The sequence below is a fragment of the Passer domesticus genome, chromosome 19 (assembly GCF_036417665.1).
Source record: "Passer domesticus isolate bPasDom1 chromosome 19, bPasDom1.hap1, whole genome shotgun sequence".
NCBI lineage: Eukaryota > Metazoa > Chordata > Aves > Passeriformes > Passeridae > Passer > Passer domesticus.
This window is the reverse complement of record NC_087492.1, coordinates 2,923,691-2,937,183: the sequence shown is the minus strand read 5'-3', so window position 1 is coordinate 2,937,183 and position 13,493 is coordinate 2,923,691. Positions and strand designations below refer to the sequence as shown.

The window sequence follows — 13,493 nt, the reverse complement described above, 5'->3', positions numbered from 1 at the left end:
TAAGCAGAGTGCAGCCACTTCAAGGTTTGGGGTCCCAAATTGCTTTACTCTGGATGAGTGAGGTTTGCCTGGAATTGCAGGTGCACTTGTAATTACAACTCATTTCTGCTGTGGTTTCTGTGCTCAGACTTGGAGGCATTTTCTGATGGAGCCCATGATGGAATCCTCCTTTTGTTTTCTGGAGAACTGGCCTTTCCCAAGGTGTTATTTTGTCTCCTTGCCTGATCTTGCCTGTCCTTAAACCAAGCCAGCATCCCCTGCTCCTCACGGAGAGCCTCCCTTGCTGCCATAAGGGATCTTGGGCACAGGGGATGATCTCGGGCTCTGCTCTGTGTGTTTTTGTGGAAAAGGGTCCTTGCTGACCCCCATTTCCCCTTTCCACACCAGGAAAGAGGCCGAGGAGCTCGTGTGAGGGAGCAGAAGCCATGAGTCAGCTGCTGGAGCTGCTCAGTGAGTCAGGGCTGGAGCCCAGGAGCCCGGGCTGAGTAGGAGGGAGGAGAAATTTAATGAGCAGTGATTGTTCATTTGCTGCTTAGTTTCCTTCCAAGGTGCTTTTCACAGCCATTAATATAAAGATCAGGACCCTACAGTGAGGATATCAAATGAAACACCGGGCTGGAGGGATTGGGATTAATAAGGAGAGATGGGGAAGGGGTGAAGCTGCAGCTCCAGGCTGGGGATGGAAGGGGAACGAGGCTGCCAGAGGCATCTCGTGCTGTTTGTCATGGGGCTGCTTTTCTAACCCAAGGCATAAAAATTCCATCACATGGATTTCTCCTAATAAAATCCAAGCTGGTGTGATTGCATTATGCCCTTTTCCAAAGGGAGGGACGGGGCTGGAGCTTCCTGCTCATCTCACTCAAAGCTCACTGCCTTCACTGATGGGCCAGTGCTGGAAATCCCATTCCAGTGGGGATGAACTGCAGCTGGGAAGAGGAACTGGAACTGGGGGCTGGGCCTGAGGGCATCACACACAGATGGGCACAAAATGTGGGGTCCAGAGGTGCCACAGGGAAAATGGGGCTGGGAGAGGCCTGGAGGTGTCTCCAGCTCCACTGGGCTGCTCAGGGCAGTGCCAGATCCCAGATCCTGCAGATGTGCCAAAAACCACTTCCCAAGGGCCTTCCCATGTCCCTGAGGGCACTGAAACAGGGCCCAGTGGGGTCTCAGATGCTCTCCCTGCCACCACCACTGGAGTTTTCCACGTTTCCTTCCTGGGCTTTTGCCCAACCTGAGGCTCCTGAGCTTTCACAGCAAGCAGGACGTTGTGTTTGGGATCTTGCTGTGCTTGTGGGGTGTCCCTGGACATTGTCAGGAGAATTGTCACTCACATTTTTAAGAGGTAAACCATCCCAAACCCTGTTCCCTGAGTGCTGGGTGTAGACACAGATCCTGGGCTGCCAGCTCCCTGTGAGGCCATGTCCCCTCCTGTCCCCCCAGCTGTGCCCACAGGGACAGGGCTCCACACGCCTGGCAAGTGCAGTGCTGGCTCTGGAGCTGCTGCTGCTCCTTTGCTGGTTTTGTTCTTGACAAGAAAGAGGAGAGGAAATGGGGAATATTGTGCCTGCATTTGAGATTCTCTTTGAGGATTTCACTGTTGTGGTGGGGTGGTTTTGCCGTGGGTATCTATAGTAACGCTGCATCCAGAACAGTTTTCTGGAGAGCAGCATTCCCTGTTTTCCTGCTCATGTCATTTTTTTTTCCCCCCCAAACCCCATTTTCTGTGCTGCTCCCCAGCCCTTATGATCATTGCTGTGGCACTGAGACATCCCCATGGCTTTCTTGCTTCCTTGTTGCTCATTTGTGAGCGTGAGGGTGGTCAAACCATCCTTGGGTAAGGCACTGAAGCATCCACAGATAAATCATCTACAGATAAATCATCCATGGATAACCCATCCACAGATAAACCACCCAGATGTGAGCAGGCCAGAGGTGTGGTGTGCAGTTATTTACCCTCAGGTGGGATCACAGGGCATTATTTATCTTTAATTCCTTTCCCCCTTCCCCTGTGGTCCCTGGGGGCACAAGTGCCACCCGTGGGGAGATGGACACCAAAGGGAGAGGGTGAAAAAGAAAACAATCAGGTACCCAAAAGATGAGAAGACACTGAAAGAACATTTTTTTAAAGGAGAAAGGATAGAAGGGAAGGGAGAAGAAATGCCTTTCCTTCATGGGCAGGGAGCCCAGCCACCCCTGCATGGCTCCAGTGGGATGCAGGATGCTCCCTCTGGATGGGGATGGCTTTCCCCACTACCAGCTGGTCCCTCAAGGCACCCTCCTGGCCCTCTGGGATTTCGGGAGCTGCAAGCAGAGGCTCCCTGCAAGCACCAACTTTGCTCCCCTGTCAGAAGCAGCAGAGCAGTGACTCATTAGCTGCCAGCTCGGGGAAAGGCATTGGTAGCTTTCTCATGGAAAACAGCCTGGGCTCAGCTCACTGGGATGCACCCCAGGATCCCGGCAGGGCTGGGAGAGCTTCACCTGCCCAAGGTGGGATGTTTCCCATGCTCTGGGTGTGGAAGTCACTCCTGGTGGGACAGGAGGTGGCAGACCTGCTCTGCCACGCTCCCAGCAGTGCCTGAGCTCCTTGGGAAGGAGCTGTGTGGGAAGCAGGCTTCTCCCAACCACACAGTCCAAGGGAGGGATGAGGAAGAGCCTCCATGGCTGGGCAAAATGCAGCTCCAGCAGCTCGGAATAATTTTGCTTTAGTCACTGATGACTCTGATGTTTTAATGGAAGAGTCATTAGGATGGCTGAGGCTCCAGCTTGCTTTTCCAGCAGTGCCTGGGCTGGGTTGTGCATTTAGGCACAGGGACTCACACCCTGAGCTGCCCTGGCTGGGCTGGGCCGATTCCATTCCAGCTGCATCCCAGCTGTTTTCCAGCTGCCTGCAGAGGAGGTGCCCTGTCCGTGGCCTGGGGAAGGGTGACCTCAGCTGCTCCCTCACTGGGGGGACCTGCAGGGCAGGGGGCAGCCCCTCCCCTGTCCCCAGTGTCCCTGCTCACCCCGTGCTGTTGCAGGATCTCGGTGTGTGACGAGGACAAGTTCCGCCACAACGAGTTCATCGGCGAGACGCGCATCCCGCTGAAGAAACTGAAACCCAACCAGACCAAAAACTTCAACATCTGCCTGGAGAAGCAGCTGCCGGTGAGTGAAGGGGGCTCAGAGCCTCATCCCACCTTGGAATCACAGCTACAGCAGCTTCTCCCTGTGGCACGTGGGAACGTGGAGCTGTCTGGCCCCTCAGACATAATCGGGGATGTGGGGAAGAGCATCCCTTGGTTGGTGTGTCTGGCTGTGTCTGTACCCCGGTACAGCCCCCAGACTGGGTGCTTTCCCTCCCCAGATAGATAAAACAGAGGACAAGTCTCTGGAGGAGCGTGGCAGGATCCTGATCTCCCTCAAGTACAGCTCGCAGAAGCAGGGGCTGCAGGTGGGCATCATGCGCTGCGCCCACCTGGCTGCCATGGATGCCAACGGCTACTCCGACCCCTACGTCAAAATGTGAGTGCCACCCGCGGCCCCGCTGTCCCCTCCTGCCTCTCCCCGCAGCGGGAATTAATTGCTCTCATTAGGAGATGCAAATGAGGCCGTCAGGCAGCAGCTTGCCTCTGCCTGGAGCGTTATTCCCTGGCAGAGCTTCCAGGTGAGGTGGGCACAGGAGTTGGTGGTGTGGGGTTGTCCCTGCTGGTTTGGCACTGCCTCACCACAGCTCCTGGTTTTTTGGGGGGGTGGCATTTTTCAAATTCACTCTCTGCAAAGAAGGGGTGGCCTTGGCAAAGAAGGGCCCTGTGCCTGTCCCACCTCCTTGTCCCCACTGTGCTGACTGAAATTGGGCACTTTTGCTAAGGCAGAGCTACTGGGAGAAACCACACCTGGGAGATCCATGGAGTTCATCAGCAGCACATTTTCACCTTCTTATTTAATTGTTTTTTAAGGTTGGAGATGTTTGTATAAAAATCCCCTCTTGTTTTTTTAGATGCCCATGGGAGGCTCAGTCCCTGAGCAACACAATTTCCATTGCACCCAGCCAGTTTTGGGTGTCCCCTGTGCCATCCACAGGAGATTGCATCTGCAGGGCTGGGATCAGAGCAGATAGGAAAGTGATGCTTCTCAGTACAAGCCCTAATTTTTTAATTATGAGCAAGATCTGGAACGTGTAGCAAGGAAGCAGAACTGATGTTTAAAGGCGCAGCACCAGCACAAAACCACAATGGGCTGACTGGCCTGGCCCACATTTCAGGTCCCCTCTCTGCCTGAGGACACTTTAATCTTGTTTGCTGTCCAGCTCTGGTGCTGTGCTGCCCAATAACTGCAGGGAGCAGCTCAAAGCTGCGTGTCCTGCTCCCTTTTCCACCCTGCATGTGGCTCCTGTGTCCTGGAGAGGCTCTGCATGAGCAGACCAGTCACAATCCCCAGTCTGGCCAGGTCCTGGGCTGGGAGTGCTGGGTTTGGAGAGCATGTGTGCAGTGCCAGTGTCCCCTAGGGACTGGAGATGGGATAATCTGCTCTCTGATTGCAGCCAGCACCTGCCTTGGTTCTAAGGAGGTGAAATGCTGCCTCCTCCCAGCTGGCCCCAGCATTTTGGCAGGGGAGAGCAGGGGAGGAGGATCTGGAGGTTCAGGGGGCCCAGCCCACCTCACCCTGGCTCTGCTCAGCTGTCACAGATGTCCCCACCCGTGGCCTCCTGCCCTCCTCACTGGGACCCACTTTGGTCTCGTTGCAGTTACTTGAAACCAGATGAGGACAAGAAATCCAAGCACAAGACAGCAGTGAAGAAGAAAACGCTGAACCCCGAGTTCAATGAGGTGGGTGTGGTTCTCAGCCTCAGACTTAAAAGATAAAAAATCACCACCTTGGTCACTGTGTGAGGGATTTGGGTTGGGTTCCCATGGGGAGCAAAGCCTAAGGAGGAGGATGGGCAGCCCCTGTTTCATCCTGGCTCTGCCTCTGCTCCTCCACAGGAGTTTTTCTACGAGATAAAGCACGGTGACCTGGCAAAGAAGACCTTGGAAGTCACTGTGTGGGACTATGACATCGGGAAATCCAACGATTTCATAGGTGAGTAGCACTCTCCAGAAGGTCTCATTTTTATTTATCTTTGCTGTCTGTGTCTCTTATTTCTCCTGCACTCCTCCACCCTCTTGGTTTGTTCTCCATGCCCACATTCATTCTCGCTGGATTTCGTTTCTGCTTTTATCCCTCTCCTGCACCTGAGCCTCTCACAGAGCATCCAAGCAGGGAGAAAATGCATCTGCCTCTCCCCTTCTGTTTTCAGATGTTTTCCTCTGAGTGCAAAACATGTTTAACAGGGAGGTTTCATTTATCTCTGTTGGATGTCTGGGCTGCTTGTGATTTTGTCTCTGGTCACTGTGATTTATCACTAACAAGTGCCCGGCACCTCTGACAGCCACTGTGATTGCAGTGAGCCCTTGGCACCAGGGACAGGGGCACTGCCTGGGGCTGGGGCACTGCCTGGGACAGGTCCCAGACCACAGCCACGAGGGGGTGGGGAATTTGGGCTGGATTTCACATCAGGCTGGATGCCGTGAGGATGCTGACTCACCTGGCTCCCTCCAGCATCCCCCTCTGCATCCCTCAGCATCCCTTGCAGAGCTGATGCTCCCCCACACCTCTCCCTCTCTCTGTCTCCCTCCCAAGGCGGAGTCGTGTTAGGAATTAATGCCAAAGGGGAGCGGCTGAAGCACTGGTTCGACTGCCTGAAGAACAAGGACAAGAAAATCGAGCGCTGGCACACGCTGACCAACGAGCTGCCGGGCGCCGTCCTCAGCGACTGAGCCCCGCAGGGCCACAGCTCCACAGCCCTTGGGCTCCTCCCAGCTTTGGATACGGGGGATCCCAGGCCAGCCAGGACAGCAGGACACCCCTCAGCAGGGCTTGGCTGCAGGGAAGCCCTTCCCAGGGAAGAAGGCATGGGTGGTTTTCGCTCTGGCGGCCCCAAGGATTTTCCAGAACGCCTCTTTGCGCCCTGCCACACTCACAGCCCCACTCTCGAGCATGCACGTGCACACTCACACTCCCACTCACACACGTGTGCACCCCTGCATGCACTGCAGTCTGGCTCCTCTCCCAAATCCTGCCTCTACTCAGTTACCTTCTCGCTGCCTTGCAAGTCAGTGGCAAAAAAAATGAATGCGTCCGTCCGCGTCCGTGTGTCCGGCATCGGCAAAAGGCGTCCCCAAAAACTCACAAAACCCAGAACTGTCTCCTCGAGGCAGCTTGTGCCATATCTCTGGTGGTTTGTCAGTCTCTGTGGTTTGGGCCTAAACAGTCTTTTTTGCATTTCCAAGCTCCTCCATTGGAATGATTGTGTCCCTGGTTCACCCGGACAGAGTGTTTGCTCTCCTTGCAGGAATGTTGTGCTCGTCCTCTCCAGTAATAACTCACGTGCAGGCAGCAGGGCTGTGCACACCACGCTTTTCCTCCTGGGATCCGGCAGCTTCACCTTTGGGAGGCAAAATGTAAAAGCTCCCTGGAACAGCCTGGCTGTTCCTGCTTCCCAGGAAGCAGCTTCTCTCCTAATGAAACCATGCCATGCAGCAGCACGGCTGTTTTTCCAGCAAAGCCAGCTTTCAGGCTAAATTTTCTATAATTTTTCCCTTTTTCATCCCTTTCCAATTCATGCATTAAATAATGAAGATGCTGAGCCTCGGAGCTGAGCTGGAATTGTGTTTGTAGCTCAGCATGGCCGTGAGGTTGATTCATTTTCTGCCTCAGCGTCCAAACCAAATAAATTTCTGTGTATGACACAGTAATATTAACATGGCGCAGTAATAATATATTAATATTTTAATAATCCCAGATATCATCCTCTGATCCACCTTGGCTGGCCTCTTCATCATCATCATCCCACCAGACATCCAGTGGGATAAGCTAAAGCTTTCTAGGAAATGCTGCACCATTCCCAAAATGTTTGGAAGCCTTTAAACAATAATTTCTTAGGAAAGTTGCTTTTCCCCATGAGTCTCAGCTTCCAAGCTCTGTGCACATTGCCAACTTCTTTTTTTTTTCTCTTGGGAAACAATGGAATCTCTGGAAACCTATGTTTACTTTTCCAAGTGACGATCCCGTTACACCTTGTTACACCTTCTTTGATATTGGGGGTGAGGGGAAATAAAAGAAAAAAACCAACATTCATAGGGGTTTTTTTAATAACTCAATATTTGTAATGCACCCTGCAGATATGCATGGATTTTATTTGAATTCTGGCAGCCTGTCAAGTCGGATGTTCCCACTAATCCTTTCTAGTCCAGCACCTTAAAACCTGGTTGTGCTCTGAGCTTCCAGGGGAGCTCCAGGAGCACCAGGCTGGCTGTGCCTCCCTTTTCTGGCAGAGTTCCTTTCAATCCATCCTTTTTCCCAGCCTATGAAACTGGTTGATGCCTGAGGTGGAGTAGGACACGTGTGTGTGGGTTCCTTCACTTTGTACCCCAGTCTTTTCTAAGTGGGCACTCCGTCCCTCGTCCCAGCTGCATGCAGAGTTGGTGGTTGTCATGCCAGGCCTCGTGAAATGTTTGATACCAATGTTTTGCTACCATGTGAAGGCTGCAGAAACTGTCCTTACCTGCATCCTGAGAGACTTTTGTATTTCAGTATTACCTATCTGTGTACTTTTGGTCAGATTTGTTAATATTTATACCGAGAACCGAAAATAAAAAGGTAAAAAAAAAATTTAAAAAAAAAAGAAAAAAAGGTTGATGCTGGTGGTGCAGCTTTTGAATTTGGGGGGTGGCAAAGATTTGGGAAGACATGGTTTTCAACCTGAGCACTGGGGGTTTTTTCTTGGTCCAATATAGCATAAATAGTATAAATGTGCTATATAAATACTATAAAATAATAAAAATGTAGTCTATAAATACTATAAAATACTATAAATGTACTATAAATACTATTTATGTACTTATAAGTATTTATAAATATATATAAATGTGGGGATATGTATATATATATGGAGAGAGAAAATACATGTATATGGCAGGGATATATATAGATATATATATATATATGGGGATATATATATATATATATGGAGAGAGAAAAAATATATTTATGGCCCAATTAGGTATATATACTACATGCATATTTATATTTATTTATGTTTAATATGTATTTAGTAGCCTTGAAGCCCAGCAAACCCAGGGCACAGGGAATGATGCCCAGCCCCTGGTGCCAAGGCCAGGCTTACAGGAAAGTCCAGCTGGAAAACACAAGGAAAAAAACAATTTACTCAATTAAATGATGCTCTGCTCAGCCATCAGATTTCTCTTTAAGTCACTCTTTATCCCCTCGGGAACAAAGAGCTGATTATAAAAAGCAGGAGTGAGGACAAACCCTTCAGATTAAAATAAAGCTTAAGGTATTTGAAAGCCAAGCTGCTCTGGGCCACGTCAGCCCCTCCAGCTCTATAAAGAGGCTGTGCTTTTGGGGGAGCTCACCTGGCCCAGGTGCTGCTGCTCCATGGACAGCACCCAGGAGCCCCCAAACAGCAGCACCCCGGGGCCCTTCGATGGCCCCCAGTGGCCCCACCAGGCCCCCCGGGCCATGTACCTGGCGGTGGCCGTGCTGATGGGGCTGGTGGTGGCCTCGGCCTCGCTGCTCAATGGCCTGGTCATCGTGGTGTCCGTCAGGCACCGGCGGCTGCGCTCGCCCCTCAATTACATCCTGGTGAACCTGGCCGTGGCCAACCTGCTGGTGACGCTCTGCGGCAGCTCCGTCAGCCTCTCCAACAACATCAGTGGCTTCTTCGTGTTTGGGGAGCGCCTCTGCCAGCTGGAGGGCTTCATGGTGTCCCTGACGGGTAAGGAGAGCCTTGCAGCCCTGCCACGGGCTTTGGTGGGTGCTTTTGGGTTTAGCAGAGGGGCCTTGGAGATGTTTCACCTCCTAAATCCAACACTTTTGTGTAGTAGAAGTCATGTCCTTCAGCTCTTGGTTAGCACAGGGAAGGGTTGGGGAGATGGTTGGCTGTGCCAGGTCACCACACATCCAGTCCTGGTCTTGACAGAGTGGGAAATGCCACTTGGGGACATTGTTTGGGATGTATTTCGTGGGTGCTGGCTGCTGTGCCAGCACACCTGGGGCTGGCTGTGCACCAGGGACTGGAAATTGCACAAAACCTCTCCTTGAGGACTCTCTGTTGTTGTAACCACAAGGCATCACAGCCACCCATTGCCAACTTCATTTCTAAGGGCCAAATATCCCAGTTGTCCCTGCTGTGAGAGAAGCAGTGCCAAAATCAGTTTCTAACAGCCAAATATCACAGCTGTCCCTGATGTAAGACAAAAACATCCGACTTCTTGTTCTAATAATTTTTACTTGATCTAAATCATCATCTACCACGTCCCAGCACAGGCAGCAGAACCTGTCCCTGAGACACAACCCCTGCTGTCCCCCCAGGCATCGTGGGGCTGTGGTCCCTGGCCATCCTGGCCTTGGAGAGGTACCTGGTGGTCTGCAGACCCCTGGGAGACTTTCGGCTCCAGCACCGGCACGCTGCCAGTGGCTGTGCCTTCACCTGGGGCTGGTCCCTGCTCTGGACAACCCCACCACTCCTGGGCTGGAGCAGCTACGTGCCTGAAGGTAGGGGAGATGTGCATCAGAATCCACTGTGTTGTCATTCTTGCATCTTTTTTGCAAGCCTGGGGTAGCTGGAGAGTGTCTGGGCTGGAGCCTAAAGGGTTAATCTCTCATCTTAATATCTCCTGCTTGCTGAGCCAATAATCATCTCCTGGAGGGTGTTCTTTGGAACACCACGGGACACTCTGGAGCCAGGAGCTGCTCTGGCTGCTGGAGCAGCACCCAGCACACAACCAGCCCAAACCCACTCTTGTAGGGGCCTGGCACAACTCAACAATCACAGAGGGCATCTGGCCACCCCAAACCCCCCAGTGGATGACCTCCAGGCCCTTGGGGATGGACACATGAGGTGCCACAGCTGTTTTGGAGCCCATCCTTGAGCCTTTATCCAAGCCCTAACTGCTTCAGGCTCATTCCCAACCTTTATTCCAGGCCTGAGAACCTCCTGCGGGCCCAACTGGTACACGGGCGGCAGCAACAACAGCAGCTACATCCTGGCCTTGTTTGTCACCTGCTTTGTGGTGCCCCTCAGCCTGATCCTCTTCTCCTACACCAACCTGCTGCTGACCCTGCGGGCGGTAAGTGCGCCCAGCTCAGGTGAGCCCGCGCTGCTCCGCTCCCAAAGCGTCTCCACGGGATGAAGAGGCTCAGGGCAGGTGTTGGGGACAGCCAGAGGAGCTGGCTCCTCCTGGCACTGCCATCATGGCTCCCAATTGTGAGAAACGGCTGCTCACTGTTCATAGTTTAGGAAGGTTTATTAAAAAAATTCAAAAAATATCAAAAATACGACAGAAGACTGAGTAAAGAAAAAAGGTTACGCAGAAGATTTTCCCTGCCATGTGCTCAGCTCCCTCACAATGGAGGTTTTCCTTTTTAACCCTTTAACCCCTCACAAAGTTCTGTCCATCAACCCCTTTTTCACTGTCCAGTGGTGGAAATCTCTTCCCCAAATCCTGACTGGAGATCAGATGTCACCATAGTGACAGGCCAGCCCTCCCAGCTGTCCCTTGATAACCATGCCAGGGCGTACAACATAACCATAAATCTATACAACTTCTCTTAACCTATAGAAATGATGTTTGTCTGTTAATTGTGAGAGTCAATCCTCCCATGACTCATCTGTCATGAGGGAGGGGGTGCTGTTCCAAGCTGCTCCCTTGGCATCTCCCTCTCTCCCAAACCCCGCAGGCCGCGGCGCAGCAGCAGGAGTCGGACACGACGCAGCAGGCGGAGCGGGAGGTGACACGCATGGTGGTGGCCATGGTGGTGGCCTTCCTCACCTGCTGGCTGCCCTACACCACCTTTGCACTGGTGGTGGCCACCCACAAGGACATTGTCATCCAGCCAGCCCTGGCATCCCTGCCCTCCTACTTCTCCAAGACGGCCACGGTTTACAACCCCATCATCTACGTCTTCATGAACAAACAGGTGAGAGAAAGCTCCAAACAAACAAACCAAGCTGGAGAGCAGCTGGACAGGCTCAAAAATCCTGGAGGAACCATCTATCCTATCTGGAAGTGTGGTCACAGGGTTGCTGTGTAAGCAGCAAGGATTTGGGGAATAAGATGGAAAGGGAGAGAGCAGCCTGCGAGCCCGAACAAGAGCTCATTTTCTGCTTCCATGGTTTTATGGGGTCAGGCAACTTAATGTTGAATCACAAGCTGCTCGTTGGAGGCACAAAGCAAACAGAATGAAACTTTTATTGTCCATAAACCACAAAGAGTTGGGCTGGGAATAGACAGAGATCTTTCCCAAAATATAACCAGCGTCCAAGCTGCCGAGTCTCCAGGTGACGCCGGATTTCTGCTGCCACGAATAACCTGCCCCTTCCTTCCCTGCCCAGTTCCAGAGCTGCCTGCTGGGAATGCTGTGCTGTGGTTACCACCCCAGGGGCATGGGGAAAACCTCTCCAGCTGCCCCGAGTCCCCAGGTCGCTGCAGAGGGGCTGAGGAACAAGGTGACACCATCCCACCCCGTGTGACAGCTGCCACGTCCTGCCCGCACCAGTGCCAGCTCCAGGATCTGCCTGTGCCACCCACAGCAGCACAGAGGGGCTCGGGGTGGAGCTGATGGGGGGCTCTCAGAGGATGGAGATGTCCCCAGCAAAAAAAAAAAAGACATGACAGTGTCTTCTTGCAGGTGAGGAACCGTCCCACCATGGGAGAAACCAGATTTTCACTATGCCCCTCTCCTAAGGAACCCCTCCCTCCCACCCCCTCACCTTGGAGCCTTTCAAGAACACCAAATAAAAAATGAACAGTAATTTTGCCTCAGTGCACAACATCCCAGGTGTCTGTTTGGCCCAGAGTCAGGTGGAACATGGTGTGTCACCATCCCCTGACAGACCAAGCCCTCCTTCAACGCCTGGTCCTGCCGGGAAGTTCAGGGAGATGCTGTAACTCTGGCATAAATCCAGCAGGAATGTTTAAGAGCCAACTGTGTTAATAAACACTGATAAATACTGAGCAGTTCATCTGTTTTACTGGCTGATGGGAGGGTTTGACAGAAAACACATCCCCTCCTGCCACCAGAGCTGGCACATCCCTCGTGGCAAGTGCCACAAACATCGCTACAGACAGCCAGGAAATAAAACAGACACAAAGTTAATTTTCTTTTTTTAGAGTTAAGGCAATAAGGAAAGGTCTGAATGCACTGATTTCCCAGCAAGGGTGAAAACACAAGTGGTAACAGGCCCCAAGGCATAGCAGAGGCCCAACAGCAGCAAAACAAAAGATGCCAAAGCCTGAAAGGATAAAATAAAAGATTAAAAAATGTCCACAGGCTCCACAGCTTCACACCTCATCTCAAATCTCCAATCCCAGTGTTTATCTACCCCAGCTGCAATCACACTTCTGTTTTTGGAGGCAGATTGTGTCATTCAGGAGCCCAGGAAAGGCTTCTGAAGGTGATATTGAAGACAGCAAGTCGATGAAAGTGGGTTTCACCCAATTCCTCTATCTCTGAAAAAGCCTGCCTGCCTTCAGAGTTGTCTTATAGATTTGTGATCCCGAACCCTTGAATTGCTTTCAAAATGAGGTGATCCACAGCCAGGCACCCCAGCAATTTGCACTGCCATGGAGGATGATGAGATTTGGGAGACTGAGGGTTTGGGGTTTTTCTCCCCCACCATCTGAGATTCTCTGCTTCAAACCAAAAATGAAACAAAAATCCCCAAACCAGCCCAGTACAAAGGAATGAAAAATGTTGGAGCAACCTGGGCTAGTGGAAGGTAGCAGAGGGGTGGAATTAAATCATATTTATGGTATTTTCCAACCCAAACCCTCCCATGACAACATGACCAGTGTGGGGGGACAGGACACCCATCCCCACCCCTGTCTCAGCCTCCCTCTCTCCTGCTGTGCAGAACAGCTCAGCTCACAGGACTCAGAGAGGAATTAGAACAGCTCAGTATCACTGGTTTAATTTAATTAATTGGGCTTTCATTCTCTGGGAAGCTGAAAAAGCAGCATTAGATGGGCCCTCTGATCTCCTCTGCTGTCTTGCACTGGTCCTTGTTTAATTGTTCCTGTTAATCACAGCTTTTGTGCCCATGCTTTACATTATCAGGATGATTTAAGTCCATGCTAAACTTAACTCTGGGGAAGTACAAGCAGCAGAGGAACTGAAATCTCTGTTGTGTTCTGGCCATGATAAGGAGATCAGACAGGCCATGGGGCTACTTGAAAGGCCCTCCACCAACAGAAATAAAAATTCTCCACATTAAGATTAAAAAAAAGATAGGGAAACGGTTCACAGTCTGCTCACCATTTGGTCCCACAGATAAAATAGAACAAGAAATGCAGGAAGCTGAGATTTCACATGTTGTTATCCATCCAGTGATGGATAATTCCGTGCATGTGAAAAGCTCCTGTGCTGCTCTCCACCACACTGCTGCAGCCACT

The 13,493-nt window shown here is 51.6% G+C and overlaps 2 protein-coding genes across 2 annotated transcripts in view; both read left to right on the top strand.

The window, feature by feature from the left end:
- Nucleotides 1–7,893, top strand: part of DOC2B (double C2 domain beta) — a 30,324-nt gene extending 22,431 nt beyond the window's left edge. The window contains exons 5-9 of the mRNA XM_064395053.1: nucleotides 3,018–3,144; nucleotides 3,344–3,501; nucleotides 4,724–4,805; nucleotides 4,962–5,058; nucleotides 5,659–7,893. Of these exons, the coding sequence (XP_064251123.1) occupies nucleotides 3,018–3,144; nucleotides 3,344–3,501; nucleotides 4,724–4,805; nucleotides 4,962–5,058; nucleotides 5,659–5,795 (601 nt within the window). The 3' untranslated portion in view covers nucleotides 5,796–7,893. The remainder of the gene's footprint in view (nucleotides 1–3,017; nucleotides 3,145–3,343; nucleotides 3,502–4,723; nucleotides 4,806–4,961; nucleotides 5,059–5,658) is intronic.
- A 582-nt stretch (nucleotides 7,894–8,475) lies between these two features.
- Nucleotides 8,476–11,572, top strand: LOC135283889 (pinopsin). The gene is made up of 5 exons (XM_064395031.1): nucleotides 8,476–8,815; nucleotides 9,412–9,594; nucleotides 10,024–10,169; nucleotides 10,780–11,019; nucleotides 11,435–11,572. Exons 1-5 carry the CDS (start codon nucleotides 8,476–8,478, stop codon nucleotides 11,570–11,572), a joined length of 1,047 nt encoding a protein of 348 aa, XP_064251101.1.
- Nucleotides 11,573–13,493: the final 1,921 nt, after the last annotated feature.

Coding starts and splice junctions, on each gene's coding strand:
- LOC135283889 (XM_064395031.1), top strand. CDS start 8,476: ATGGACAGCACCCAGGAGCCCCCAAACAGCAGCACCCCGGGGCCCTTC. Junction 8,816..9,411: donor CTTCATGGTGTCCCTGACGG/GTAAGGAGAGCC, acceptor CTGTCCCCCCAG/GCATCGTGGGGCTGTGGTCC. Junction 11,020..11,434: donor ACGTCTTCATGAACAAACAG/GTGAGAGAAAGC, acceptor TTCCCTGCCCAG/TTCCAGAGCTGCCTGCTGGG.